General features: G+C 49.0%; 1 protein-coding gene across 2 annotated transcripts in view; it reads left to right on the top strand.

Moving 5' to 3' along the window:
• MTMR4 (myotubularin related protein 4) overlaps positions 1-25,177 on the top strand; it is an 82,763-nt gene extending 57,586 nt beyond the window's left edge. For both annotated transcript variants that reach the window (XM_073315767.2, XM_073315766.2), the window contains exons 7-18: positions 4,748-4,861; positions 11,961-12,157; positions 12,487-12,615; positions 13,017-13,128; positions 13,586-13,781; positions 15,244-15,429; positions 18,479-18,649; positions 18,805-18,959; positions 19,958-21,200; positions 21,696-21,806; positions 22,278-22,366; positions 22,802-25,177. In XM_073315767.2, coding sequence (XP_073171868.2) covers positions 4,748-4,861; positions 11,961-12,157; positions 12,487-12,615; positions 13,017-13,128; positions 13,586-13,781; positions 15,244-15,429; positions 18,479-18,649; positions 18,805-18,959; positions 19,958-21,200; positions 21,696-21,806; positions 22,278-22,366; positions 22,802-22,979 — 2,881 coding nt within the window. In that variant the 3' untranslated portion in view covers positions 22,980-25,177. The remainder of the gene's footprint in view (positions 1-4,747; positions 4,862-11,960; positions 12,158-12,486; positions 12,616-13,016; positions 13,129-13,585; positions 13,782-15,243; positions 15,430-18,478; positions 18,650-18,804; positions 18,960-19,957; positions 21,201-21,695; positions 21,807-22,277; positions 22,367-22,801) is intronic.
• The last annotated feature ends 428 nt before the right edge of the window (positions 25,178-25,605 follow it).

Here is a 25,605-nt window from a genome sequence, read left to right as displayed (position 1 = left end):
AGCTAAAATTCAGGATGTGACAGAGTGTCTGCCAAGACTGATCAAGCCCTCAGACTGCTACCCCTTCCTATTTCTCCATGTGGGCACCCATGATACTGCCAAGAATCACCTTGAGTGGGTCCCTGCAGACTATGTGGCTCTGGGAAGAAGGATAAAGGAGTTCGAGGCACAAGTCATGATCTCGTCCATACTCCCTGTTGAAGGAAAAGGCCAAGGTAGGGGCCATCGAATTGTGGAGGTAAATGCGTGGTTGCACAGGTGATATCAGAGAGAGGGCTTTGGATTCTTCAACCATGGGATGTTGTTCCAGGAAGAAAGATTGCTAGAAAGAGATGGGATCCACTTGACTAAAAGAGGGAAGAGCATCTTCACAGGAAGGCTTGCTAACCTAGTGAGGAGGGCTTTAAACTAGGTTTGCCGGGTGATGGAGACCTAAGCCCTGAGGTAAGTGGGGAAGTGAGAAACCGGGAGGAAACACAAGGAGAAGGGTGCAACAGGGGAGGCCTCCTGATTCACTCTGAGAAAGCAGGGCAATCGGCTAGTTATCTTAGGTGCCTGTACACGAACACAAGAAGCCTGGGAAACAAGCAGGAAGAATTGGAAGTTCTGGCACAGTCAAGGAACTATGATATGATTGGAATAACAGAGACTTGGTGGGGTAACTCACATGACTGCAGCACTGTCATGGATGGGTATAAACTGTTCAGGAAGGACAGGCGGGGGAGAAAGGTGGACGAGTTGCACTGTAGCAAGAGAGCGGTATGATTGCTCAGAGCTCCAGTATGAAACTGGAGAAAAGCCTGTTAAGAGTCTTTGGATTAAGTTTAGAGGCAAGAGCAACAAGGGTGATGTCATGGTGGGCGTCTGCTATAGACCACCAGACCTGGAGGATGAGGTAGACGAGGCTTTCTTCAGATAACTAACAGAAGTTTCCAGATCACAGTCCCTGGTTCTCATGGGGGACTTCAATCACCCTGATATCTTCTGGGAGAGCAATACAGCAGTACACAGACAGTCCAGGAAGTTTTTGGAAAGAGTTGGGGGACAACTTCCTGGTGCAAGTGCTGGAGGAACCAACTAGGTGCCGTGGTCCTCTTGACCTGCTGCTCACAAACAGGAAAGAATTGGTAGAAGTAGAAATGGGTAGGAACCTGGACAGCAGTGACCATGAGATGGTTGAGTTCAGGATCCTGACAAAAGGAAGAAAGGAGAGCAGCAGAATACAGACCCTGGATTTCAGAAAAGCAAACTTTGACTCCCTCAGGGAACTGATGGGCAGGATACCCTGGGAGAATAACAAGAGGGGGAAAGGAGTCCAGGAGAGCTGGCTGTATTTTAAAGAATCCTTATTGAGGTTACAGGGACAAACCATCCCGATGTGTAGAAAGAATAGTAAATATGGCAGGCGACCAGCTTGGCTTCACAGTGAAATCCTTCATTATCTTAAACACAAAAAAGAAGCTTACAAGAAGTGGAAGATTGGACAAATGACCAAGGAAGAGTATAAAAATATTGCTCGGGCATGCAGGAGTGAAATCAGGAAGGCCAAATCACACCTGGAGTTGCAGCTAGCGAGGGATGTTAAGAGTAACAAGAAGGGTTTCTTCAGGTTTGTTAGCAACAAGAAGAAAGTCAAGGAAAGTGTGGGCCCCTTACTGAATGAGGGAGGCAACCTGGTGACAGAGGATGTGGAAAAAGCTAATGTACTCAATGCTTTTTTTGCCTCTGTCTTCACAGACAGGGTCAGCTCCCAGATTGCTTGACTGGGCAGCACAGCATGGGGAGAAGGTGAGCAGCCCTCAGTGGTGAAAGAACAGGTTAAGGACTATTTAGAAAAAGCTGGACATGCACAAGTCCATGAGGCCAGATGCAATGCATCTGAGGATGCTGAGGGAGTTGGCTGATGTGATTGCAGAGCCATTGGTCATTATCTTTGAAAACTCCTGGCGATCGGGGAGGTCTCGGATGATTGGAAAAAGGCAAATATAGTGCCCATCTTTAAAAAAGGGAAGAAGGGGAATCTGGGAACTAGACTGGTCAGCCTCATCTCAGTCCCTGGAAAAATCAAAATGGACTCCTGAGGACCTGCTCCATGAAGCACTTGGAGGAGAGGAAGATGATCAGGAACAGTCAACATGGATTCACCAAGGGCAAGTCATGCTTGACCAATCTGATTGCCTTCTATGATGAGATAACTGGCTCTGTGGATATGGGGAAAGTGGTGGATGTGATCTCTTGACTTTAGCAAAGCTTTTGATACGGTCTCCCACAGTATTCTTGCCAGCAAGTTGAAAAAGTATGGATAGGATGAATGGATTGTAAGGTGGACAGAAAGCTGGCTAGATTGTCGGGATTGATGGGTAGCAATCAACGGCTCGATGTCTAGTTGGCAGCTGGTATCAAGTGGAGTGCCTCAGGGGTTTTATTCAACATCTTCATTAATGATCTGGATGATTGGATGGATTGCAGCTTCAAGAAGCTCGCAGATGACACTAAGCTTGGGGGAGAGGTAGATACGCTGGAGGGTAGGGATAGGGTCCAGAGTGACCTAGGAAGATTGGGCCAAAAGAACTTTCTTCCCTTCCAACCCTGATATTCTCTACGATTCTTTGATAATATCTTGTATCAAGACCACATATGAAATAGCTTTGGCTACACCCCGTCCATCATTGCGAGCTCATCCTACAAGAGCGAAAGCAGTGTCAATAGCATTCCTCAGTGATATCTCAATGGCGGGCATTTGCAAGGCTGGTACATTGTCATCTGTCCGTCCATTTACGAACCATTACGTCATAACCGCATCTTCCAGGGCAGATGCACATGTCAGTAGGGTGGTTCTGCAGTCCTTGGTTAGTTGGACTCCGAACCCCGCCTCCTGGTTGAGGGGTGGTACTAGTCAGTCACTTAAGTGGAATACATGACTGCATCCGCTTGAAGCAGAAGAAGAAACAACAGTTATTTGCTGAAACTGTGGTTCTGAGACATCATGCAAATGTATATTCCACAACCACCCTCCATCCACTCTGCATCAGAGAATAGTCTGGGGGTAGGTGCAAAGGAACTGAGGGGGGTCAGGGCGCCACCACCTCATGTAGCCAGGGGAGGGGCTATGGTTACAAGGCGTGAGTGCTGCCCCTCCATGGGTACTGCTAGGCAAAATTCTTCAGCTCCGATGCGCTGGGCATGCACACACCAAAGTGGAATACATGTCTGCATTGCATCTCAAAGAACCAGTTACAGTAATTGTTTGACTTGTGGCACCTTAGAGACTAACCAATTTATTTGAGCATGAGCTTTTGTGAGCTACAGCTCACTTCATCGGATGCATACTGTGGAAAGTACAGAAGATCTTTTTATACACACAAACCATGAAAAAATGGGTAACACCCATTTTTTCATGGTTTGTATGTATAAAAAGATTTTCATGGTTTGTGTGTATAAAAAGATCTTCTGTACTTTCCACAGTATGCATCCGATGAAGTGAGCTGTAGCTCACGAAAGCTTATGCTCAAATAAATTGGTTAGTCTCTAAGGTGCCACAAGTCCTCCTTTTCTTTTTGCGAATACAGACTAACACGGCTGCTACTCTGAAACCAGTAATTGTTTTCTTTCACTCTCTGTGTCCATTACCACCTTGAGTCTATTTACAGTCTCACTTTCCCTTACTTCTGAGTGCACAGAATAATCTCTTCTGCCTCCTGAGTCAGGCACACTATCTCAGACAGCTTGCACGCTCCTGCTCCCTTCTGAGGCTGCTTTAGTTTAGAATTTCGGTGTCCGGTTTTTGCATTCGTGGCTTTCAGCAAACTCTAGCCCAGGGCCTCACTCCCTTACAATGCTGACTTTAGCATTTGCCTTGTGTGTGTGCGGACAGTCCCCAACGATTGCAGAGACTTACCGTTTACGGTGGCAAAATCCATATTTTGTGCATCTGCTGAAGCATCATCTTTCTGACTGACGTGTAAAGTGAGAGTGCTCTGTAAGTGTCACAGCTGCAGGCCTAGCAAAGAGTTCTGAGTTTTGCCTGTGCTGATAGTTGTGCTATTGGAACTGCCTTTTTTAGGATTAAATCCGCTTGTTGAAAGAATCTTTCATGCACTGTTTTGTGCACATGTAACCCACTAGTTAATTACAGGTCCTGCTGTGTGTCTTGGCTACAGAGAGTGAGAGCCTGTAACAGCCCCAGTGAGGGAGCTCTAGCTCAAACTGTAGCAGCTCATGCTTTTAGCTCTGGAGCTTCAGTCCCTGGTGGTTTGGCCAAGATGATGGCCATCGCATACACCCTTCTGCGTGAGTTGATTTCTAGTCATGTCTGATTCAGATGTACCAAAATTGCAAGACTTGGTTAATATCCTTAGCATGTTTACCTGAGTCATTGGATTGACTAGCCTTCTGCATTCTCCCTGAATTTGCAACATTCAGATATTATAATGTTATGTAGAGTAAAATATGCTTTTGCCTGTTCAGATGTACCTCTTTTGGATAGTAAATTAGCTTACAATCCCTTGTATGGGGGTTCCATGTTCCACGGTTTAGACCCTGTACACAGCCCAGTTTTAAGGGCCACCTTTGTCTCTTTCTCCCAGGCACCCCTAATTCTGGATGGGAAGAACCACCCATAGCCTGTGTTCTTGTTAGTCAAGTTCAGACAAACCTGAAGGTCTCCTCTGTTCTTGCCTCATAAATATAGTGAGGTGCATATTCCCATGGCTGGGCTCTGATTGACACCTTATCACTTTATTTCTAGACTCTGTACCAGTTACCCTCAGAAGCTGCTAGTTCCTGTCTGGATCACTGACAAGGAGCTGGAGAATGTGGCTTCCTTCAGGTCTTGGAAAAGGATTCCTGTAGTTGTGTACAGGTAAAAAAAAAAATCTACAATAGCTGCCCTGTTGCTCATAGTCCATTGTACACAATATCATGAACCCAACCCGTGGTGCTAGCTGAGGAATTAGAGAGGATGAGTGTGATGTCCATGTTCCAGTGAGCAATCATGGCAACTCCCTGGGGAGGGCAGCAAGCTGAACTCTGCACGTGCCTGGTTTAACTCGGTATTACTGAAGCACTTATAAATCAGGTTGTGTGTACCACCTTGCTCCTCATTGGTGCTGTTAGAGCTTGAAGGCAATTTGAGATCCCTATAGAAGCCTACATAGGCGAAGCTCCAGTGCTACTGGCTCATATAGCTGTTATAAGTCTGTTATGCAGAAATAGTGCCGTTCTGGGGTGTGCAGCTACACACTATACTTACGGATACTATATAGAGGGTCAGTGTGGTGCTCCCTGCCTGAAAGTGTGAAGCTAGCCTGGGCCCTGCATCCTCCCCGCTTTCCCCCCCAAATAGAAGTCAAACTACGCCTGTGCCTGAGGGTCCTCTCGCCCAGCAGCCAAAGCCCAGAGCCCCGGCACCCTGCAGAGCTTCCTGCATTGAAGAAAAGCAGCACCATGCAGCTGAGCACACCTATGCTACCTTGGTGCATGTTTTATTTGAAAAATGGTATGTGACCCAAAGACTGTTCTAACCATACACCCGCACCAGAGAACAGAGCTAAGGCAGGGATATGACCTGAACTTTTGCCTTTTTTGACTGAGTGTTCAGCTATGCAACCTTGCCATTGTTATAACAGTTTTTGTGTAGAATTCTATGCCTCCCCTTAGTTGCTAGTAATTTACAGCCCATAGTTGTGACTCTTTGCAGGTTTGTATCAAGGTTTGAAAATGAGATGCTTGTTATGCATTTTCCTAGCCCTTAACGTTTCTTTAATGTGTCTAACTGAGGATCTCCTGACCAGGGTTTACATTGTTGATACAAATGGCCGTCATAGCTTAACCTCCGCTGTGCCTCCTGTGTTTGGTACAGAGCCATTTGATGCAGGCTTATGGATCTTATTCATGCTCATCTCCCTTGGGACAGAGATGTCTCAGAATCATTCTGTGGCAGTCTGCTTTGGCACCAATTGAACCAGCTCTGGCCTCAATCACATCAGTGCTGATAGCTGCAGCTCCAGCAGCCTATTGGACTTGGCACCAAGACCCTACATATACTGGAGAGTACCCCCAAATCCCATGTTCTCAGCACTGAGACGAGATCTGTCCCATTCCTCACTAGTAGGGCCCTGGTGACTACCAAGCTTTCCTGTCTGGAGCAGTACCCAGTGTAGCTGAAGCTTACTGAGATTTGGGCATATCTTCAGTTGGTGCTGAGAGCAGGTGTTTCTCCCTCCACTTACCCCATTTGTGTGCACACAGATTTTTTCACTGTTCGTTGCCATGTGATCAGGTTCTCTTTGTGAACATTCTTTACCACTGTTGCCTTGGACAGTAGCCAACGTGTAATATCTGTCGGTGCTGGCTTCATTTTCTAGGGCACTATTGTCTGACTTCTGTCTCCTGAAGGCCAAGCCTATTATTTCAGAAAGATCAAAGGATCCCAATCAGTAGTTCAGGACAGCTTCTCTGCTCTGTTCTGCTCCCTTCACACCAAAGGGAGTGAAACAACCCGCAAGTCCCCTGCTGGAATTCCCCTGGAGGCAGTTGGGGGGAATCCCTGGTAGGCATGAAGTCAGAGTATTTGGCCCCTATGCCTTTTTCCTACAGCTTCTTGCACAGAAGTCTGTGGTGACATTCACGAAAGTTGCATTCCCTGTGGTGATCTTACTGGCCAAACATTTGGCCATGTCTACACTACCAATGTGTGTCAACAAAAGTGATGTCAACACCCAAAAGTCGACATAATAAAAATCGCAGTTTCGTGTTCACACTTGCTCCCTCTGTTGCCAGGTCACATCCACAGTGGGGGCACCATCATCGACAGTGTGAGCAATGCACTGTGGGTACCTATCCCACAGTCCTTCTGTCACTAGGTGTTGTGGGACGATGGAGCGGATCGCGGCTCATCTTGGGACAGTGCTAAATGCCCCGTGATGCATTGCTTTCTGTCCCGGCAATCCATGGGCTTTCTTTCGTGTCATTTTTTCAACGGCCCTTGTTTGCTGTGCACCCCGGCATCTTTGTGAGAAGGGATGGATCCCACACTGCTCTCCTATGCTCTGTTAACTCTCATGAGGACATCACAGATGGCAGTGCAGTTAATCATGAAGTTCCTAACGGAAGAAGACTCACAGTCGGCCAACATTCTGCATGATATGGATAGGAACAACTTCAGATTGTGTTTAGCATTCACAGAACAGGTGCATAGGGTAGACCGTCGCTTTTGGGTTCAGGAAACAAACACTGAATGGTGGGATCATATCGTCATGCAGGTGTGGGATGTAGCAGTGGCTACAGAACTTTCGGATGCAGAAAGCCCCTTCCTGGAACTGTGTGCAGAGCTCTCCCCAGACCTGCAGTACAAAGACACCAGAATGAAAGCTGCCCTCTCGGTAGAGAAGCGCATGGCAATCGCTGAGTGGAAGCTGGCAACTCCAGACTGCTACGGGTCGGTGGCAAATCAATTTGGAGTGGGGAAGTCAACTGCGTTAATGCAAGTGTGCAGGGCAATATATCACATCCTGCTACAAAGGACCGTGACTCTGGGAAATGTGCGTGAAATAGTTGACGGCTTTGCAGAAATGGGTTTCCCTAACTGTGGAGGGGCGATAGATGGCGCACACATTCCAATTTTGGCACCAGACCACCTTGCAGTGGAGTACATCAATAGGAAGGGGAACTTCTCCATGGTGCTGTAGGTGCTTGTGGATCATCGTGGGCATTTCACTGACATCATTGCATGGTGCTCTAGGAGGGTGCATGATGCAGGCATCTTCTGGAACACCAGCCTGTACATAAAGCTGCAAGCGGGGACTTCCTTTCCTAACCAGAAGATTATAGTGGGGGGTGTTGAAATGCCCATAGTGATCCTGGGGGACCCTGCGTACCTCTTTGTAGCCGTGGCTCATGAAACCTTACAGGGGACACCTGGACAGCAATAAGGAGCGATTCAACAACAGGCTAGGTAGGTGCCGGATGACAGTTGAATATGCCTTTGGCAGATTAAAGGCGCGCTGGTGATGCCTTTATGGCAGGTTGGACCTCACTGAGGATAATATTCCTATGGTCATAGCTGCATGCTATATGTTGCATAATCTCGGTGAAGCTAAGGGTGAAAGGTTTTCTCGGGCAGAGTGCTGAGGCAGACTGCTTGGCCACTGATTTTGAGCACCTAGATACCAGGGCTGTCAGAGGAGCCCACAGGGGGTCTATTCGAATCAGGGAGGCTTTGAGGCAGCACATTGACAATGACCACCAGTAACATATATCTCTGTCTGAGTTGCTTCAATGTTGCATGACATGTAGTTTTCCTAAGGGGCAATGGTGACATTTGCGGCCTTAAATTCCTGTAATAAAGTGATTAAAATGCCTGTGCATGTATTGGCAGTGCCTGCCATCTCACCTTGTAGGAAAAAAAGATGATTTATCAGTATAAAAGTTTTGCTTTTATTGCACAAGAAACAGCACATGCAAATACACAGATGCTTGGCAGGGAAGGGCAGACTCTCACAGCTGTGTTAGGTCCAGCTATCATTGTGAAAGTTGTCCAAGGGGGTGGAGTAAAGGGGAAACCGAGAAGTCCCAGAAGGTGGAAAGGAATGTGCGTGGAGTTGGGGGGGCCATGGAAAAGAGTTCTGAATGAGATGCAGGAGAGGTCGAGCACTGATCTGCTCAGTCTGCAGCATTATTAAGGACTTCAGTGTCTGCGTTTGCTCCTCCATTACTTTAAGCATCTATTCAGTAGTGTCCTTAACAAACTCCTAGTTCTCTTTTCTGTCCTGCTGTTCGGGCACTCCTTTCGTTCCCTTTTTTCTGCATTGGAGCACTGCAGGACCTTCCGAAACATGGCGTCTTTGCTGCATCGTGGGCGCTTTCTTATCTGGTGGAGACACTCGGACGGGGTGCGTGGAGTGTTCATGAAGGCCACATCTGGTGAAGCACAGGGGACAATGCACAGAAGCGGGATTGTTAAATTCACGCACAGCATTGAAACATTTCTATTAAACACACCTTTTGCAACATTGCCATCACTTTCTCACTGACCCTAGCCAGGCACACATCTCTGCAAACACCCAAAGCATGGTGAGTGTTGGCTGGTGGAGGGGGGGAGCTCCACATGGGGAAAAGAGCATACGCTCTTTGCAAGGGTCGTGGTGCAGCATTCTAGGGAACAAATTCTAAAATTCTCTCACACTTTTCCATAGGCGTGGGTAATTCTAGTAGACATCTCACTGCTAGGGGTAAGCAGGGAAATGAGGGTACATCTACCCCATGCTTGTGGCTTCCACCCTGCTCCCTGTGCTGCTCACTGATGTGCCACTTTGGTCCCTGCACAAGTGATTGCCTAATGGCGCGGGAAAGTTTCCTACAATGGGGGAAGGAACAGAGCTGCTCTGCCATGGAACCCTCGGCAGAGGATTGTCGAGTACCTCCGGGAAATTCCCGAATTTGGAGGATTCCCGTGAGATCTCGATGTGCATCAACACCCTGTTCCACTGTACTGATTAGCTACACAGGGAAATGTCCAGCTCACAGACGACACACAGCCAGCCTCCCATGTTTCTATGCCCTGAACCCACCTCCGCGCCACACAAGCCACAGCCACTTACCAGGAGTCTCACCTCCTGCTGCTTGCTCCCAGAGAGCGACTGCTGAGATTGGCTAGACACCTCTGGAGCAGAGAACAGTTCCTGGCTGCCTGCCCCATCGAGCGACCCTGCTGGGAGCTGCACATCCTCATCTAACTCCACCTCTTCATCAGTAAGGTCATCCTCTGGGTTAGGTCCTCTTTCTGCCGCCGTCGTTCCCTCCAAAGTGTCCACGGGGCTCTTGGCAGAGGAGGTGGGGTCGCCACCGCGGATAGCGTCCAGCTTCTTATAGAACCGGCAGGAGTTAGGTGAAGCACTTGAGCGACTCTTTGCCTCCCTCACCTTATGGTACCCCTGCCTTGGCTCCTTTATCTTCTCTCTGCACTGCAGTGTGTCCCGATCATAGCCCTTTTCGCACAAGCCTCGAGAAATGTGTCCGTAGGTATCCCAATTTCTATGGCTCAAGCGCGGCTGAGACTGCACAGCCTCCTCTCCCCATATACTGATCAGATGCAACAGCTCGGCAGTGGTCCAAGTGGGAGAGCGTTTGCTGCGATGACCCACCATGGTCACCTGGAAGATGCAAAGAGACCTCTCCATGTGGAACCAGCAGGAAATGGAATTTCAAAAATTCCCGGGGCTTCTAAGGGGGAGGGGAAGATGGCTTTTTCCCCTGGCTGCAGGGCAGTGGAGTTCAAACTGCTGACCAGAGCGGTCAGGATGGGCATTGTGGGACACCTCCCTGGAGGCCAATTAAAGCAATGAAATGAAGTGTAGTGTCTACCCTGGCAGTTTGTCGAGGAAAAAGTTGTCAGTCTCTCATTGGGGTGGATGTATTTAGTCACCAAAACTGGGCATTTTTCCTGACAAAAGTCACGTCGCATTGTGTACGCACTTACTGTTTGGTCGACAAAGGCAGTTTTTGGCGACGAAACTTGGTAGTGTAGACAAGGCCTTAGAGTGGGAGGCAGCTGCAGTTTTGCATATTTCGATGTGCATCAACACCCTGTTCCACTGTACTGATTAGCTACACAGGGAAACGTCCAGCTCACAGACGAGACACAGCCAGCCTCCCACGTTTCTGTGCCCTGAACCCACCTCCGTGCCACACAAGCCACAGCCACTTACCAGGAGTCTCACCTCCTGCTGCTTGCTCCCAGAGAGCGACGGCTGAGACTGGCTGGACACCTCAGGAGCGGAGAACAGTTCCTGGCTGCCTTCCCCATCGAGCAACCCCGCTGGGAGCTGCACATCCTCATCTAACTCCACCTCTGAGTTAAGTCCTCTTTCTGCCGCCTCCATTCCCTCCAAAGTATCCATGGAGCTCTGGCGATGGGTCGCACCAAAGATAGCGTCCAGCTCCTTACAGAACCAGCAGGTCTTAGATGAAGCACTAGAGCGACTGTTTGCCTCCGTCGCCTTATGGTACCCTGCCTCAGCTCCTTTATCTTCGCTCTGCACTGCACCGTGTGCCAATCACAGCCCTTTTCACACAAGCCTCGAGAAATGTGTCTTGTAGGTATCCCAGTTCCTATGCTCAAGCACATCTGGGACTGCACAGCCTCCTTTCCCCATATACTGAGCAGATCCAACAGCTCTGCAGACATCAAAGCAGGAGAGCGTTTGCTGCAATAACCCACCATGGTCACCTGGGAAGATGCGATGAGACCTCTCCACACTGAGCAAACAGGAAATGGAATTTCAAAAATTCCCAGGGCTTCTAAGGGGGAGGGGCGGATGGTTGTTTACCTGACTGCAGGGCAGTGGAGTTCAAACCGCTGACCAGAGCAGTCAGGATGGGCATTGTGGGACAACTGGAGGCCAATTAAAGCGATGACATTAAGCATGGTGTCTACACTTGCACTTTGTTAACAAATGTAGAGGGGAAAAAAGATGTCAATCTCTCGTGCGGGTGAGTGTATTTTGTCGCCAAAACCAGGCATTCTGCCCAACAGAAGTCGCCTCGCAGTGTGTATGCACTCACTGTTTGGGTTGAAAAATGGCAGTTTTGGCGACAAAACTTGGTAGTGTAGACGAGGCCTTTGAGTGAACTCCAGGGCCTTAGGCCATCTGACTGCCAAGTTCGCACCCCATTATACCAATTAGCTATTTGCTGTGTGCTTCATAGAAGCTGTGCTCCTCTTTGCTGTCAGAGGTCGGAGCTGAGGAAGTCAGGGCCATCATACTTTCTTTTGTAGGCATGATCTCGGCGCACATAATGCATGAGTTGAGTCATTGGCCCCTCACAATGAATCTGCTTTGAACAACGCTGGGTCCTCAAAGCAGGACGCTTGCCTCTGAGGAGGGGAACCTCGTCTTTTGCTGGCACGCTGTGTGGTGTGTCTGCAATGGGATAGCAAGTGAAACTCTCCTCTTCCTCAGGCACCAGCCCAACGGAGCTGCAATCGCACGCTGCAGCCAGCCGGAAATCAGCTGGTGGGGCTGGCGCAATGCTGATGACGAGTATCTTGTCACCTCCATCGCCAAGGCCTGTGCCTTGAACCCTGGAGCAAAGACAGCCAGTGGAACTCCCCACAACAGCACCAGCGAAGGCTCTGAGGCCTGCGACACAGACTTTGGTAAGATGGGTCTCTCCCTTTTGCTTGCTTCCCAAATTGGTCTGGGTAAGGCTCTCCAGAGCTGGGTCCCACCCCAGGGATGCACTCAAATGCTTCGCAGCTGTTTCCTGGTGGCTGGGGAAGTTGGTGTTGTGGGGGTGAGATTTAAATGACACCCAGATTAACTGTTTAGGCCCTTTCAGGCCCTGACTGCACTATGCTGGGCAGGGCTTTAAACATGTTTTGTCAGTGTCTGGCTGCACTGGCCTAGCACCACCTGTGAAAGGCCAAGGCCCAGATGGGAGGAGTTGTCTGGATGTGGGGAAGTTCAGTCTGTCCTGTGTCTGCAGATTCCTCGCTGACGGCATGTTCGAGTGTGGAGAATGCAGGAGCTCCTCAGAAGCTGCTGATCTTGGATGCCAGATCCTACACTGCGGCTGTAGCCAACAGGGCAAAGGGAGGGGGCTGTGAATGTGAAGGTATAAAACTGCACACAGGCTGCTTAATAGCTGGTCTCATGGCATCTCCCTGCTTGGACTCTTTCTTGTTGGACCCCTTGAACACACAGTTTGGACTGGGGCTGTCTTTGTGTCGTGTTTCCAGTACACAGGTCTCTTTGGGGAGCAGTGGCAGGATTCGTACGGCCCCTTCTTCTTCTTGCTAATGTTGAGGGCCAGCTCCTTGATTACTGCAAGGCTGCCTGCTTCACTTTGCTAGGACAGGCTGCCCACCTGCTGCACATACAGCTCCCAGGGATCAGGGATGCAGTGTGGGAGTGAGGGGCAGCAGCTCCTGTTCTGTGGGCTGGATCACAGCACCTGCAGTGAGATGCTCTGATTGCAGCAGCTCCCATCCAACCTTTTCTGTCTGTTGTGTTTAGAGTATTACCCCAACTGCGAGGTAGTGTTCATGGGCATGGCCAATATCCACTCCATCAGGAACAGCTTCCAGTACCTGCGTGCTGTCTGCAGCCAGATGCCAGATCCCAGCAAGTAAGTGCCAGCTTGCTCTAATACCACTCTCCCTGCCTTTTTGTCTTCCTCACCCTCTGGAAATTCTTATCTCCTCATTCCCATCCAATCCCCTGAGCCAGGTTGCCAGCTCAGGAATCAGAGAGGTTTTCTCCTGGGCGTGTTTACAGAGCTTGAGCATTGTGTTTCCTGTGATCCGTATTTACTACTGGGACATTGTTTCCCTGTACTTGGGGATACCGTGAACACACCACTCTCCTGTGGGCTTCAGAAGAGACCTTGTGGCTTTTGTGTCCAGAAAAAGTAGGATTTGGGGGCTGGATTCTGTTCTTCTTCCTGAGTTGGCTGGTTCCCCTCTGTGGGAGCTGGTGGGGGAAAGGCAGCAGCATTTACTGAGGGCTCCAAAGAGTCTTGGGATAGACGTGTCCTCTAACAGAGATCTAACAAGCCATTTTCTTTCCTTTTACGTGCACTCTAGCTGGCTTTCAGCCCTGGAGAGCACCAAGTGGCTGCAGCACCTCTCAGTCATGCTGAAGACAGCAGTTCTGGTCTCAAATGCAGTTGACCGAGAGGGGCGCCCAGTGCTGGTTCACTGCTCGGATGGCTGGGACAGAACCCCGCAGATTGTAGCACTGGCAAAGATTCTTCTGGACCCCTATTACAGGACCATGGAGGTACCATACAGTAGTGCTGTTCTGTTAGTTCAGCTTCTGTTAAGAAGTTGCTTGTGCCTGGATGAGCATCAGACAGAAGTAGAAAAAAGAGCGTGGAGTGGAATTGTATTACACAGTAAAGCTGCTTTGCAAAATGTCACAATGCAGGGTAACTGTACCCTGTATATATTCCCCCTCTGTGATCCTTCAAGGAGACCCACGCTAGGGACCCGGCTCCTCAGCAGTCACCTCTCTTGGGCAGAGACTTTGGTTTGTCTCCCTCCTGACTGGGATTGTCCAGGCTGCTCAGTTCCTTGCATAAACTGTGATATCTCTAGAAAGCCATGCCTTCTAAAAGGACAGCTTCTGCACTTTGCTTTTTTTCTAGAGTCTATGACCAATGTAATGGGTTGCAGTTATAAGTTACTATGCAGCTCTTTATAAGCAAGCATATTTATTCTTAAAGTGAAAGCATTACAGGAAAAAATATATTAAAAACAATAAGAGAAACTACATGCATGCCAAAAAACTTACCAGAGGTCACCCCAACTCCAACCTGGGCTCTGGTAGGTTGCAGTCCTTCAAAACCCACAACTGGATTTTCATCGTGGTTACCAGTTCTTATCTGTCTCAGATTCAGACCCACCATGAATAGTTCAGTCTTTCCTTTATATAGCTTGGACCTTTGATCTTGGCCTCTTATAACAATTGATCAGCAGACAATGGCTCACTCTTCGGGGCATAGCTTCAAAAGGCTGGGTTTTTGCATAATCAGAGGTGGGGAATTTGCATTCAGTCCCCGCTAGATATTTCCCAGGAAAACCACTCACCACTTTTTGTTCCAAAAGTCCATTCTTGTCTGGCACATTGTTAAACAAAGTCCTTTGAACCTCCAGGTCTCACATCTGTCACATCTCCCCACCTTCCTTCTCCTCCTGAGAAGTTGCTGGTCCATAATAATACATAGACCATTCATTTAAGGCAGTGGATCCCAAAGATATTTTAACTTAATTCCGGAAGGTCTCCCAGTGATATTGTAGGAAATTGCCATATCTGTCTCACAACATTTTCAAGCGCTGCTGTGCTGGGGAGGGGTTTTCCTGCATATTCTTCAGGGATCTGTATGCCACTGAATTGTGATGCATCAGGCTCTCATGAGCCTCTGCTTCAGGAATGACCACTTGCGTTCAGGGCTTACAGCTTTCCCACTGTAGTCTCTGCATGGCACCCAAAGGGATTTGTTATGTGGATTTAGTAGCCACTGCTTCATATTTGGATTATAGGTTCTGAAAGTCTCAGTTCAGTGCTATGGAAAAGGCCTTGTCCTTGCATGAAGCCAGAGTAACACCAGCTTTCATTATGCTTTGCTTCTAACCCTAGCACAAGTGCAAGCTTCTCTCTAGCCCTCCAAGAAGCTCACTGGAGCTGCCTTGCCCTGCTTGGGTACCTGGCGCTGCAGGTAACATTCTTCTTTTTTTAACAGGGGTTTCAGGTGCTAATTGAATCAGACTGGCTGGATTTTGGTCACAAATTTGGTGATCGCTGTGGGCACCATGAGAATGTGGAAGACCAGAATGAGCAGTGTCCTGTGTTTCTTCAGTGGCTAGATTCTGTTCACCAGCTGCTCAAGCAGTTCCCCTGCCTGTTTGAATTTAACGAAGCTTTCCTGGTAAGAGCTGCGCAAGCAAATGCGTCTTTATTTCTTGCTAAATATGAGCTAGGGCAGAAGGACAGCTGAGCGTTTCAGAGCAGTTGTATTTGAGGAAAAGCAAAGTGGACTTGGGTAAAAGTGAAAGATGTTTTATTATGGATTGGGTTTTCTAATGATGTGGCTGAGGGAGAAGGCGAGTGAAAATGCATATAATTCAGCCAGTGAGGCTGGAGTGGGGAGCACTCATATTTGGCCTCATTCAAAGCTTTTGTATCAGTACAAATCCTTTCCTATTTAGTTTGATTATGGTGACTGCACTGTTAATGCTGTCAGTTGATGTCGCTATTTGCTTACATGCACTGTCCAATCTAGTTCAGTTTTTACTTATTTCCCAGTGCTAAAGGAACTTTACATGGTGCCTGTGCTCTTGTTCACACACTTAAATCTCTGTCACTGGGAATTTTAACCCTCTAATGCATTCCAGACTGTTAAACACCTCATCATATTTTTAAATGTTTTCCATCCAGTTACACATTTGATCATCTGTGTTTGCAAACTTCTCTTGGACCCAAATACACACACACCTTCCTATTTCAAACTTTGGTTGGTATCTGTGCTATAGACAGAATAGAATAGAATAGAATAGAATAGAATAGTTCAGTTTTGCGTGGGCTCATTTTCTGCCTTCTATATGAAAAGAGCTTCATTTTTTTTATTGTAATGGATGGTTACTCTGTATATATTTTCTGTGAATAAGTTTCACACAATTCCCAACATCAGTTTTAAAAGTAATGTTTTGTTCATTGATTTCCAATGTCCCACATCGTGGTGAAGAATAGCGGCAAACTTAATAAAAGACCCAACAAAGTGTTCTCTTGACATTTTGTCCTCTAGCTATGAATTAATTAATGTAGTTTGCTTTTTTGTTTGTATTTTGTGCTGAAAGTGACATACTTTTGAAAAATGGTTGATTTGATTGCACGACATTGTCCCCCTTGTGCTTGGACACCCTTCGGTTGTGTTCAGTTTCCACCATGTTAAAAACAAATCTGGTCTCTGTACTTGATTGACACTTGTACTGATGCTTCTTTTTGAGTAGATTCGTTTCAGTTCTTCACAGCTTGTTAACACTTTCCTTTGGGCAGCACAGCTTTAACTAGCCCTGCAAATGTCTGCTGTCCCATGCAAAGTCAAGTCTGCTTCTTGCAATATCCTTACTTTAACCTTTTCATCAGTTACTTCATAAAGTGGTCTCTAGTTAGTCCATCTGTTAATTGCTCAAATTGACGAGACTGAATTACATAGGTCTGAAAGTGCTAGTTTTTGTGAAGAATGTGCCTTTTCCCAGTGACATTCTGACCTGAATCACAGTATACTTAACACTGCTGAATGATTTTGTCTAGCAGTTTGCAGTTCTCCTCATGGTCCCACTGGGATGTACTGTAGATCTCCAGGGCCTCTGTGCCTGCCACGTGGAGCAGAGAGAAGGATCTCCTCCTCCCCAGTTTCTCTGTAATCCCACTTGTTTCCAAGAGAACTTGGAAGCACTGCAGCTGCCTCCTCCAATTCTCTGCCAGATTCCCTTCCAGACTGAGGGATTCAGGTGGCTTCATTTGTTCCATGTATGCCAAAGACTTAATTTATTTCTGACACCAGATAATAAGGGTCTGAGGCACAGGGAATACTAGGAAAAAACTAAAAGTTGTTGTTTTCTGGCCAGTCACATGACATAGGTCAGGGTTTTAAAAGGTTGACCCCCTGTTATATGGCAGGATCAGTAGCCATCTCCAACCCCCATCTCAACGCTCTCTTTGACGCTTCCGGGGGTACCCAGAGCTGCGAGGCACCTCACTACTACCTGCCTTTTCTGTGAGGAAGCCTTGTCTGAGCTGCTGTGGGTTAGCTTCCAACTCTACCGCCACGGACAACACAAGCGCTGCTCTCTACGCCTACATAGCCCCCACTGTCCTTCTACAGGTCAGCGATTGCTGCTTTCCAACTCTCAAGCCCTCCAAATGTCTCCTGGGAGTGTCCAGGCCCTGGTCCACTGGACACTCGCAGTATTTACAGATTTGCTGCTTTGAAAGAAACAGTGTACCCCAGTTTACCAGTTTCACCTCTGATCACCACTCTGCTTAACATACAGCACTTAGATATGTTTATAGTGAAATCAAGTATAAGTTTATTTAACAAAGCCCAGAGATTCAAGTAGTAGCAAGTAGAAGTATTGGAAACAAATGGTTTCATATAAAATAAAATCATAACTTACATTCTAGAACCTAGACTTAATTAAGAAGATACCGTCATGTCTTGCAGAATGTTGCTCAACCAAAATCCTTGCAGCTTAACAGCCAGGCTGGTTATGACCCTCCTTTCATGAGACATGTACGCTGTCAGTTTGCCTCTTTGGTGAAGACTTCAGTGTGTTTCTTAGCTCTCCAAGATATCCCACACCAATTCTGTGTTTGTATTAATAAACTGGACACCTCCGGCTGTTTGTTTATTCTTGAAGATTTCCTCTCTTGTAGATTTTGCAATCTCTCAGCGTGCACTTGGCTCAGTATGCAAATAGGCATATGTTGCGAGGCATGCAATGCACAAATGGCCAGACAGGGAGATAAGTGTCAGTTATCTCCTGCCTGAAGGAACATTTCCAAGGTATGGCACCTCCTGATGACCTGCCTTAACTCCAAGACCTTAAAAACATGATTTTTAATATAGTACATAACTCCTTTAAATATTATCCACACATACATTTTGCAATGGTTATAACAACCAGTAGGTTGCTGGCTCTCAGTAGAGATCTCATACGCCCCTCTTCGATGAACTATTATGCAAATATCCAACCCAGGGGATTCCTGTAAAACCCTGTAGCCTCTGCCAGTTGACATCAAGGGATCCTTGGGTAACACTCTCCTACAGAATGGAAGGAGAGCTGTGGCAGGGGGCTGGAGTGTGTGCTTTGGGGTGAGCTGTTTTAGGTGGGGTGGGATTTGTGTTATGTGGGTGTGAGGGAGAGTTGCTTTCCAAGGGCCCTGGCAATTGCTCTTTTCTGTTGGCGGTGCAGGTGAAGCTGGTGCAGCACACATACTCCTGCCTGTATGGGACCTTCCTGGGCAACAATCCATATGAGCGAGAGATGCACAACATTTACAAACGCACCTGCTCAGTGTGGTCCCTCCTACGAGCTGGCAACAAGAACTTCCACAATCTCCTCTACATGCCTGGCACCGAGCAGGTGAGTGGCAGCCCACAACCCAGCTGTATGGGCTTGTGGCTAGCAGCCAAAACTCTCTGGGAAGGGTAATTGGGTTGGCGGGAGGGGAGGCTGGTTTGTCTTGGATGGGGAGGGGTTTCCTTTTGTCCAGTCCCTCAGTATAATTCCTCCTGCAGGTGCTGCACCCAGTGTGCCACGTGCGAGCGCTACATCTTTGGACAGCCGTGTACCTTCCAGCATCATCCCCCTGTCCTCTAGGGGAGGAGGGTATGGACCGCTACCTGCCCCCAGGATCCCAAAGCCAGGAGTTCATTGGCAGATCTCTGGATAGGTAGGGAGAAAGGAGTACTAATTTGGGTTCCCTTTCCCTGGGTTTCTTTCCTGCTCACTTGCTCTCTCCCCTCTGGCTGACATTACACATGCACGTCTGCCATGAGATGCACCAGCACCATTGTCCTGAAAAGACAGGAGTGTCCTGAACATGCCTGTCACCCTCTCTAGAGGGTAGCCTCGGGACACCTGGAAGAGAGAGTACACAGCTCCCCGCCATACTAGGAGCACCATATGGGGAGATTTCATGGAGCTGCCCTGAGGCCACCTTCTAGTGGTGCGAGCAGCAACATGTCCTAGGGAGCAATAGAAGTGAGGCCTAGGGGGAGGGTGACTGGTGCCCAGATGTGGTGCTGGCTGCACTGGGAGTGTCTATTTCTCGCCCTAGGAAGCAGTGTGTGAAAGAGGAAGTTTGTGTGACACTTGTCCATGCCTCTCCCAACTAGCTGCCTTGTGCATTCTCAGCCTAACGCTGATACTGCCTTCACCTTCACACGCAGGCAGTTCACCACAGTGCCCTGGGCACTTCCATCTCCTCCTGGTCAGTGGAGAGTAACACCTTGGGGGATCCAAAGGGAAGCTCCTCCGGCTGCCTGGTGCTACGTAGACCCCATCCCTACCTCCACCCCCACCCCAGCCTGATGAGGAATCTAGAGATTAGTGGAGGTTCTTGTTGGCTGGTTAGGCCTCTGAGGTGATGTCCCAGCTGTGAAGTGAGTAAACCAAGAAATGGCTGGCGAGGAACCCAGAATCAGTACCCACTTTTAACTTGTTGGCTGTAAGTCTAAATCCCAAGGTGATGTAATGATGCAACCCTATTAACTATGCTCTCTCGTCGCACTTCGAAGCATCCTACCGCTATTCAGAGACCTAGCCCTGTGTGCTGGGCAGTTCCCTTCCCCTCCCGCAAGGGCTCCTGTGGCACAGAGCAGCAGGTACTGGGATTTTTGTAGTAAAAGTTCCTTCTCCAGAGATTCACGCTGTGTTTCTTGGTTCCAGGTTACCAAAGACAAGATCTATGGATGACTTGCTTTCAGCCGGTGACTCCAGCAGCCCACTGACCCGTACTTCTAGTGATCCCAATCTGAACAGCCACTGTCAGGAGGTCAGGATGGGCTTGGAGCCCAGACATGCCAGCACAGAGGGCACCGAGCTGCACCCTGAGGAAGGCAGCGTGGTGCCAGTGGAGCAGGAGAAAACTCACCCCCTGCAAACCAGCCACAACGTCAGCAGCCACACTGATCACCAAGCGCACAACAAGCTGGTTAGTGGCTGGGTGCCTCCACCAGCAAGCATCATCTTTCCAGAGACAGAAATGGGTCACAGGGTGAATCTGGAGGGTGTAGATGGCATTGGCCCCGCCCCAAACCATCCTGGACAGGAGAACGTCTGCAGGACTTGTGTCAGAGCTGTGGAGCAGCTTGAAACATGTCCCTATAATCCTCCAAAAGCAACTGGCCTGGAATCTGATGGAAACTGGAATCTTGTGAAACCCCCCAAGCAAGACAGCCTAAATCCTGCAGTGGGCATTCCCAGCCAGGACACCCCTGCACCAAGTGTCTCTCCTCAGAACAACCCAGGCCCCATACCAGGCATCCCTCATCAACATAAAGACACTGGCAAAAGTGGGAGCAGCAGGAGCGGGCACTGTGAGGAAATGGTCCAGGTGGGGATGGTGCCACCGGAGCTGTGGCAAAGGCCCGTTTTCCAGAGCCAGACCAGCGAGTTCTCCCTCCTGGGTTCCAACTGGGACAGTTTCCAGGGGATGGTGACGTCGCTTCCCGGTGGGGAGGCAATAACCAGGCGGCTACTTTCCTATGGGTGCTGTAAGAAGAGATTGAGCAGCAAACAGTTGTGGGTGCCAGGGCTCTACCTCAGTAGCCAGTGGCCTCCAAGAGAAGGTGTGAAACCACCAGTATGCGCTGGCCATTCCAATGCACATTGTGCAGGCCCTGAAGGGAAGCCTAGCCGGCCATGGCTACCCTGCCACCTGAGGCAGGTGTCTGGCTGCAAGCATGTGCCACCAAGCTGCTCTTCCCCTCTGCCTCCTCTTTACCTGGATGATGACGGGCTCCCCTTCCCCACGGATGTGATTCAGCACCGGCTGCGGCAGATCGAAGCCAGCTACAAGCAGGAAGTGGAGCAGCTGCGCAGGCAGGTGCGAGAGCTCCAGCTAAGGCTGGATACACGTCACTGCTGCACCCCCCCGGCTGAGCCACAGGTGGACTATGAAGATGACTTTGTAAGTAATGGCCTATAAAGTGCCATCTCCCACAGTGTCTGACCCAGCCATGAACCGTGACATCCTGCCCTTCGTGTCCCTGCTCTCCCCTGACTCCAGGGTGAGCATGTGATGCCAGGCTCACATGTTCTCTTACCCCTCGCTTCCTGTTGGTGCAAGTTTGATGCTCATTAGGATAATGATTCATTCCTCCCCTCCCCTGCTCCTCTCCCCCACCCAGGGGTTCTAGGTTCTCCTAGCCTGTACTTCCCAGGAGGCAACAGAGTTCCTTCTCTCATCTAGACACCGCCTCCTCCTGACCTTCACTCTCCTAGTACCCAAAGATTCCTTCATCCAATCTTCCTTTATTTCCCTGCCCTTTGCTTCCTGAGCTGGGGAGCACCAGTGCCACTTGCTCCTTCAGGAGCCATTCTGAGTGGGGTGGGAGGGGACACTACACGTTGAGTCTGCTGGAAGGAGCTGATGACTTTTGTGACTTTGGCTTTCTCTCTGCAGACCTGTCTAAAGGAATCGGACAGCAGTGACACTGAGGACTTCTACTCTGATCACAGTGAGGACTGCCTGTCTGAAGCAAGCTGGGAGCCTGTTGATAAGAAGGAGACTGAGGTACATCCGTGTACAGCTACATATGTAGCAAGGTGGGCTTTGTCTGTCTGAAGGTGATAGATGCTACCAGGCAGGGTGGGATCTAGGCTCAGAGCAGCCGTTCCGGTTGTGCAAGGTGGTGACACATGGCAGGATTGGCTCTGTGCTTTCTTTGCGAGGGAGGCTGTCTCAGGATGGGCTGCAGGCTTTCCTGGGAGCAGTTCCGTGTCCATTGGTGCTAGGTGAGGTGCGGGCTTGCTAGGCTGTGGCTCCATGCCTTGTCAACCCCATACAGGCAGTCGGTTGACCCGGTGGCCGGGAAGCAAAGCAGCCAGCTGCTCTGCAGACCAACCGCATGGGTCAGTGTTTTACGGCCCAGTCTCGCCCAGTGTTTTACGGCCCAGACCCACGGTCCAGTCTCAATGGTATTGCTTCGCAAGCTGTTACAGGCTCCTGGGGTGAGGTGCTGATGAAGACTCTTATTTTCCGCAGGTCACACGCTGGGTTCCAGACCACATGGCCTCCCACTGCTTTCACTGTGACTGTGAATTCTGGATAGCCAAGCGGAGGCACCACTGCAGGTAAAACTCAGCCGCCTCCTGCACATCTCCCCTGTTCTTTCCCATCTCCTCTCCCACCAGCCGAGTCTCTGCTCTTCCTGCTCCGTCTCCGTAGGCCCCCAGCGCAGGATCACTGAGCCTCCCTTTCTCCATCCAGCCACCCTTGCACACGCTCCCTCTGGAGTCCCTGACCCTCTGTCTTTGTTATTGCTGTTGTCCTGGGGTCTCTGACCCTCCCTCTGGCCGTGTCAACATTAGAAATGCAGATGATGTTTAAAAACATGTCAGCTAACATCTCAACTCCCACGTAGTCGAACATCAGTGCAGACAGGACTGAACGTCTTCAAGAACACGCTGGTTGTGTTTGGCCCTAGACTCCCCCAGTCTAGACAAGGCCGCCTTCTTTATGGAGTTGTCACTGTGTCACTGCTCTCTGTTTTTATTACCCCTTAACAGGAATTGTGGGAATGTGTTCTGTGCTGGCTGCTGCCATCTGAAGCTGCCCATTCCTGATCAGCAGCTCTACGACCCAGTCCTTGTCTGCAACTTGTGTTACGATCACATCCAGGTGTCTCGTGCTAGGGAGCTCATGAGCCAACACCTGAAGAAACCCATCGCCACAGCTTCCAGTTGAATGCCAGACAGGGACGCTGTCCATGCCAAGCCTTTTTGCTCACAGATTTGAAGGACAGCTCTGCCTCCACTGGAATCGTGAAGGTCTTTGGTGCAGCATTTGAACACCAAACTCAAATGCAGTGTCTTCAGCAATCCTCCTTGATCCCATATCCGTCTGAAGCAGAGGAATTGAGATAAGACAATACAGTGGGCCCATCTTAGTACCAGTGTACTTATATGCTGGTCTGACAACCTAGGGCTAAATAGGAGACTACAATCTCTTTCTCCTGTGGATTGGAAAGTGACGCTTTCACAGAGACTGCCTGTACAAGTACCCCCAAAGCAGTAGAAAGGTATGTTTAGAATCAAGCTCTTCTTTCCACCCTTCGAAAGGCAGTTTGCATTGTACAAGAATGAAGAGGGTGGATTCTGAATGGTACCTCTGTCCTCTGTGTCCCTTCAGAAAGGCTCAGCCTAGAGGTGCCGCTGCTTCTCTCTCCATGGAGTTTGATATGCAGGCTGGCTTTGTGGATGAGGGGTCTGACCTTATTAGCAATCCCTGGGTTAACCTTCTCTTGGATGCGGAAAAGGAATTCCTTCTCTCTGAAGACAAGATGGGGCTTCTCTGCGAGGCCAAGCAGATCTCTGCCAATGTCCAGGTCCTGCAGAGAGTGGTGAATGCACTAGACTAGACTATCGCCTGCAGTACTGTGTGGGGAGAGGGGAGAATGGTTTGTTCTCTTCTTGCTCTGCCTGTCTACTTCTAGTTTCTCGCAGTGTCACAGCCTGGTGCTAGCACAGGAATGGCCCTGATTCTGCCCCGGGATGGAAACGTAACTCGTGTTCCTGTGCTGCTCCTTCTCCCCCTCGCTGCTTCCATCTCCTCCTTTTCCTGTTGCTCTTTATCCTGAGAACTGGGCACCTTGAGGGTCGGCCGCAGGGTGTCGTTTGACCTCCTGGAACATGCTGTCTGCTGTGCGTGAAGGTTTCAGTCCAAATGCTGCTATATATATTTCTGTGCACTTAATGTAACCCGAAGAAGGGAGAATGAAGCAGAGATACCAAATTGGGGGTGGGGAGAAAGCTGGCCAACAGAGACTCTACAGTCTGTTTTTTTCACTCTAATGTGGCACTTAACCAAAAGATACAGTGATGGGCATGACGTGCAGCATCTGCCCCTACTACAAGACAGAAACAGTCTCTGGTTCATTCCAACACCACTTAGAAGTTCCTCTTGGACTTGACTTCCTTTCCTGTGTGCCGTACAGAAGCCATAACTTCTAGAGTCACCCATTTTGAAATCTGTAGTTATTGCCTCTCTATTGCTTCCATATGCTACATACCAAGCATCCCAGCTCATTTTAAGGAGCGCTCACTAGGGTACAAGCTTAGGAAGACGTGAGTTACAAGATTAAGCTTCTGCTCTTTTCTTGGATCCTTGTGAGCCGTGTTTGATACTTGGTTCCTGAGAAATCTGGAGAGCTGGTGGGTGCAAAGGAAAGAGTGTGGAACCATGGGCATTTTTTATAGCTGGGTAAATTTTTTTTTCTCCAAATAAATAGACCACAGATACCCTACTTAAGACTCCACATTGGGAGGGTGGGGGGATATGAGTCCTCCCTATCTAGTAAATAACCAGACAAACACTAGGCTATTCACACCATATTCTGACCTCCCAGTTCTATTTGCAAAACCCAGTGGTTTTCAAATTTCAGTGGAAGAAGTAAAAAAAAACAAATTCATTTTCTGCACTTTTACATTTCAGCCTCTCTGGTTTCCAATAGTGAAAACAAAGCTAGCATCATCTTAAGAGACTGTATCTGCTCAGACTGTTTTGCTGTTCCATACTGGGAGCAAACAACAAGGGGGAGAGAGAGAGATGTCATACTTCTGATTCTCCCCTGCCTTGTACCTTGCATTATTTCCCCCTGTGGAGGAGAGTGGGTGTAAGGCACTGATCCCCTGGTGAGGGCACAATTCCGATTTGGCCTCACTTTCCACAAGTGGAAGTGACTGCAAGCAATAAGGCAGCAGAGAGTCAGGGCCCATATTCCTGGACATTTGGATTCAGACGTGGTTAATCTAAACTGCTTTCAGCTCTTGCGGGTGTCAGTGTCACAATATGGTGGCGAAAACCTCCAAGTCAGTTCAGTAGCGTTGTGACGAACAATGTGCTGTAAGACTCAATACATTTGAAATAAAATCTCTATATTAGTGCTGCTGTGTTTGGCCCCGTTCTTTAGTCTGGATTCTGCTGTTTTTTCATTTTAGATAAAAATCTCCCGAGCCAGCTGCGGTAGGGCAAAAAGTCAAACTAAGGCCATGCTCTTGCACTTCCACCAAGCCACACTGCCTCTCTCCTGTCAGACCCACTAAGATCCTGTCTTTCTGCCCCCAGGAATGCATAGGCGCCCTCTCCTGTGTATCCCCTTAATGGCTGGGTGAGGAGATTCCCTTCATCCCAGTGCTAGTATGGAGAGTTCACCTGCTCCTGACCAGCATGCTTGCTACACTTCTGCCTGGAAGCGAGTCCCATTAGCTTCTCTCTCCCCACCTCCCCCAGGCAGGGATGGTTCCACTGGCTCCCACATAACCAGATCAGTACCTGGATCTTCCCTTAGCCTGATACCCAGTGTATTGGGCAG

Source organism: Lepidochelys kempii, chromosome 17 (assembly GCF_965140285.1).
Source record: "Lepidochelys kempii isolate rLepKem1 chromosome 17, rLepKem1.hap1, whole genome shotgun sequence".
NCBI classification, from domain to species: Eukaryota; Metazoa; Chordata; order Testudines; family Cheloniidae; genus Lepidochelys; species Lepidochelys kempii.
This window is presented reverse-complemented; position numbering and strand designations above follow the sequence as displayed.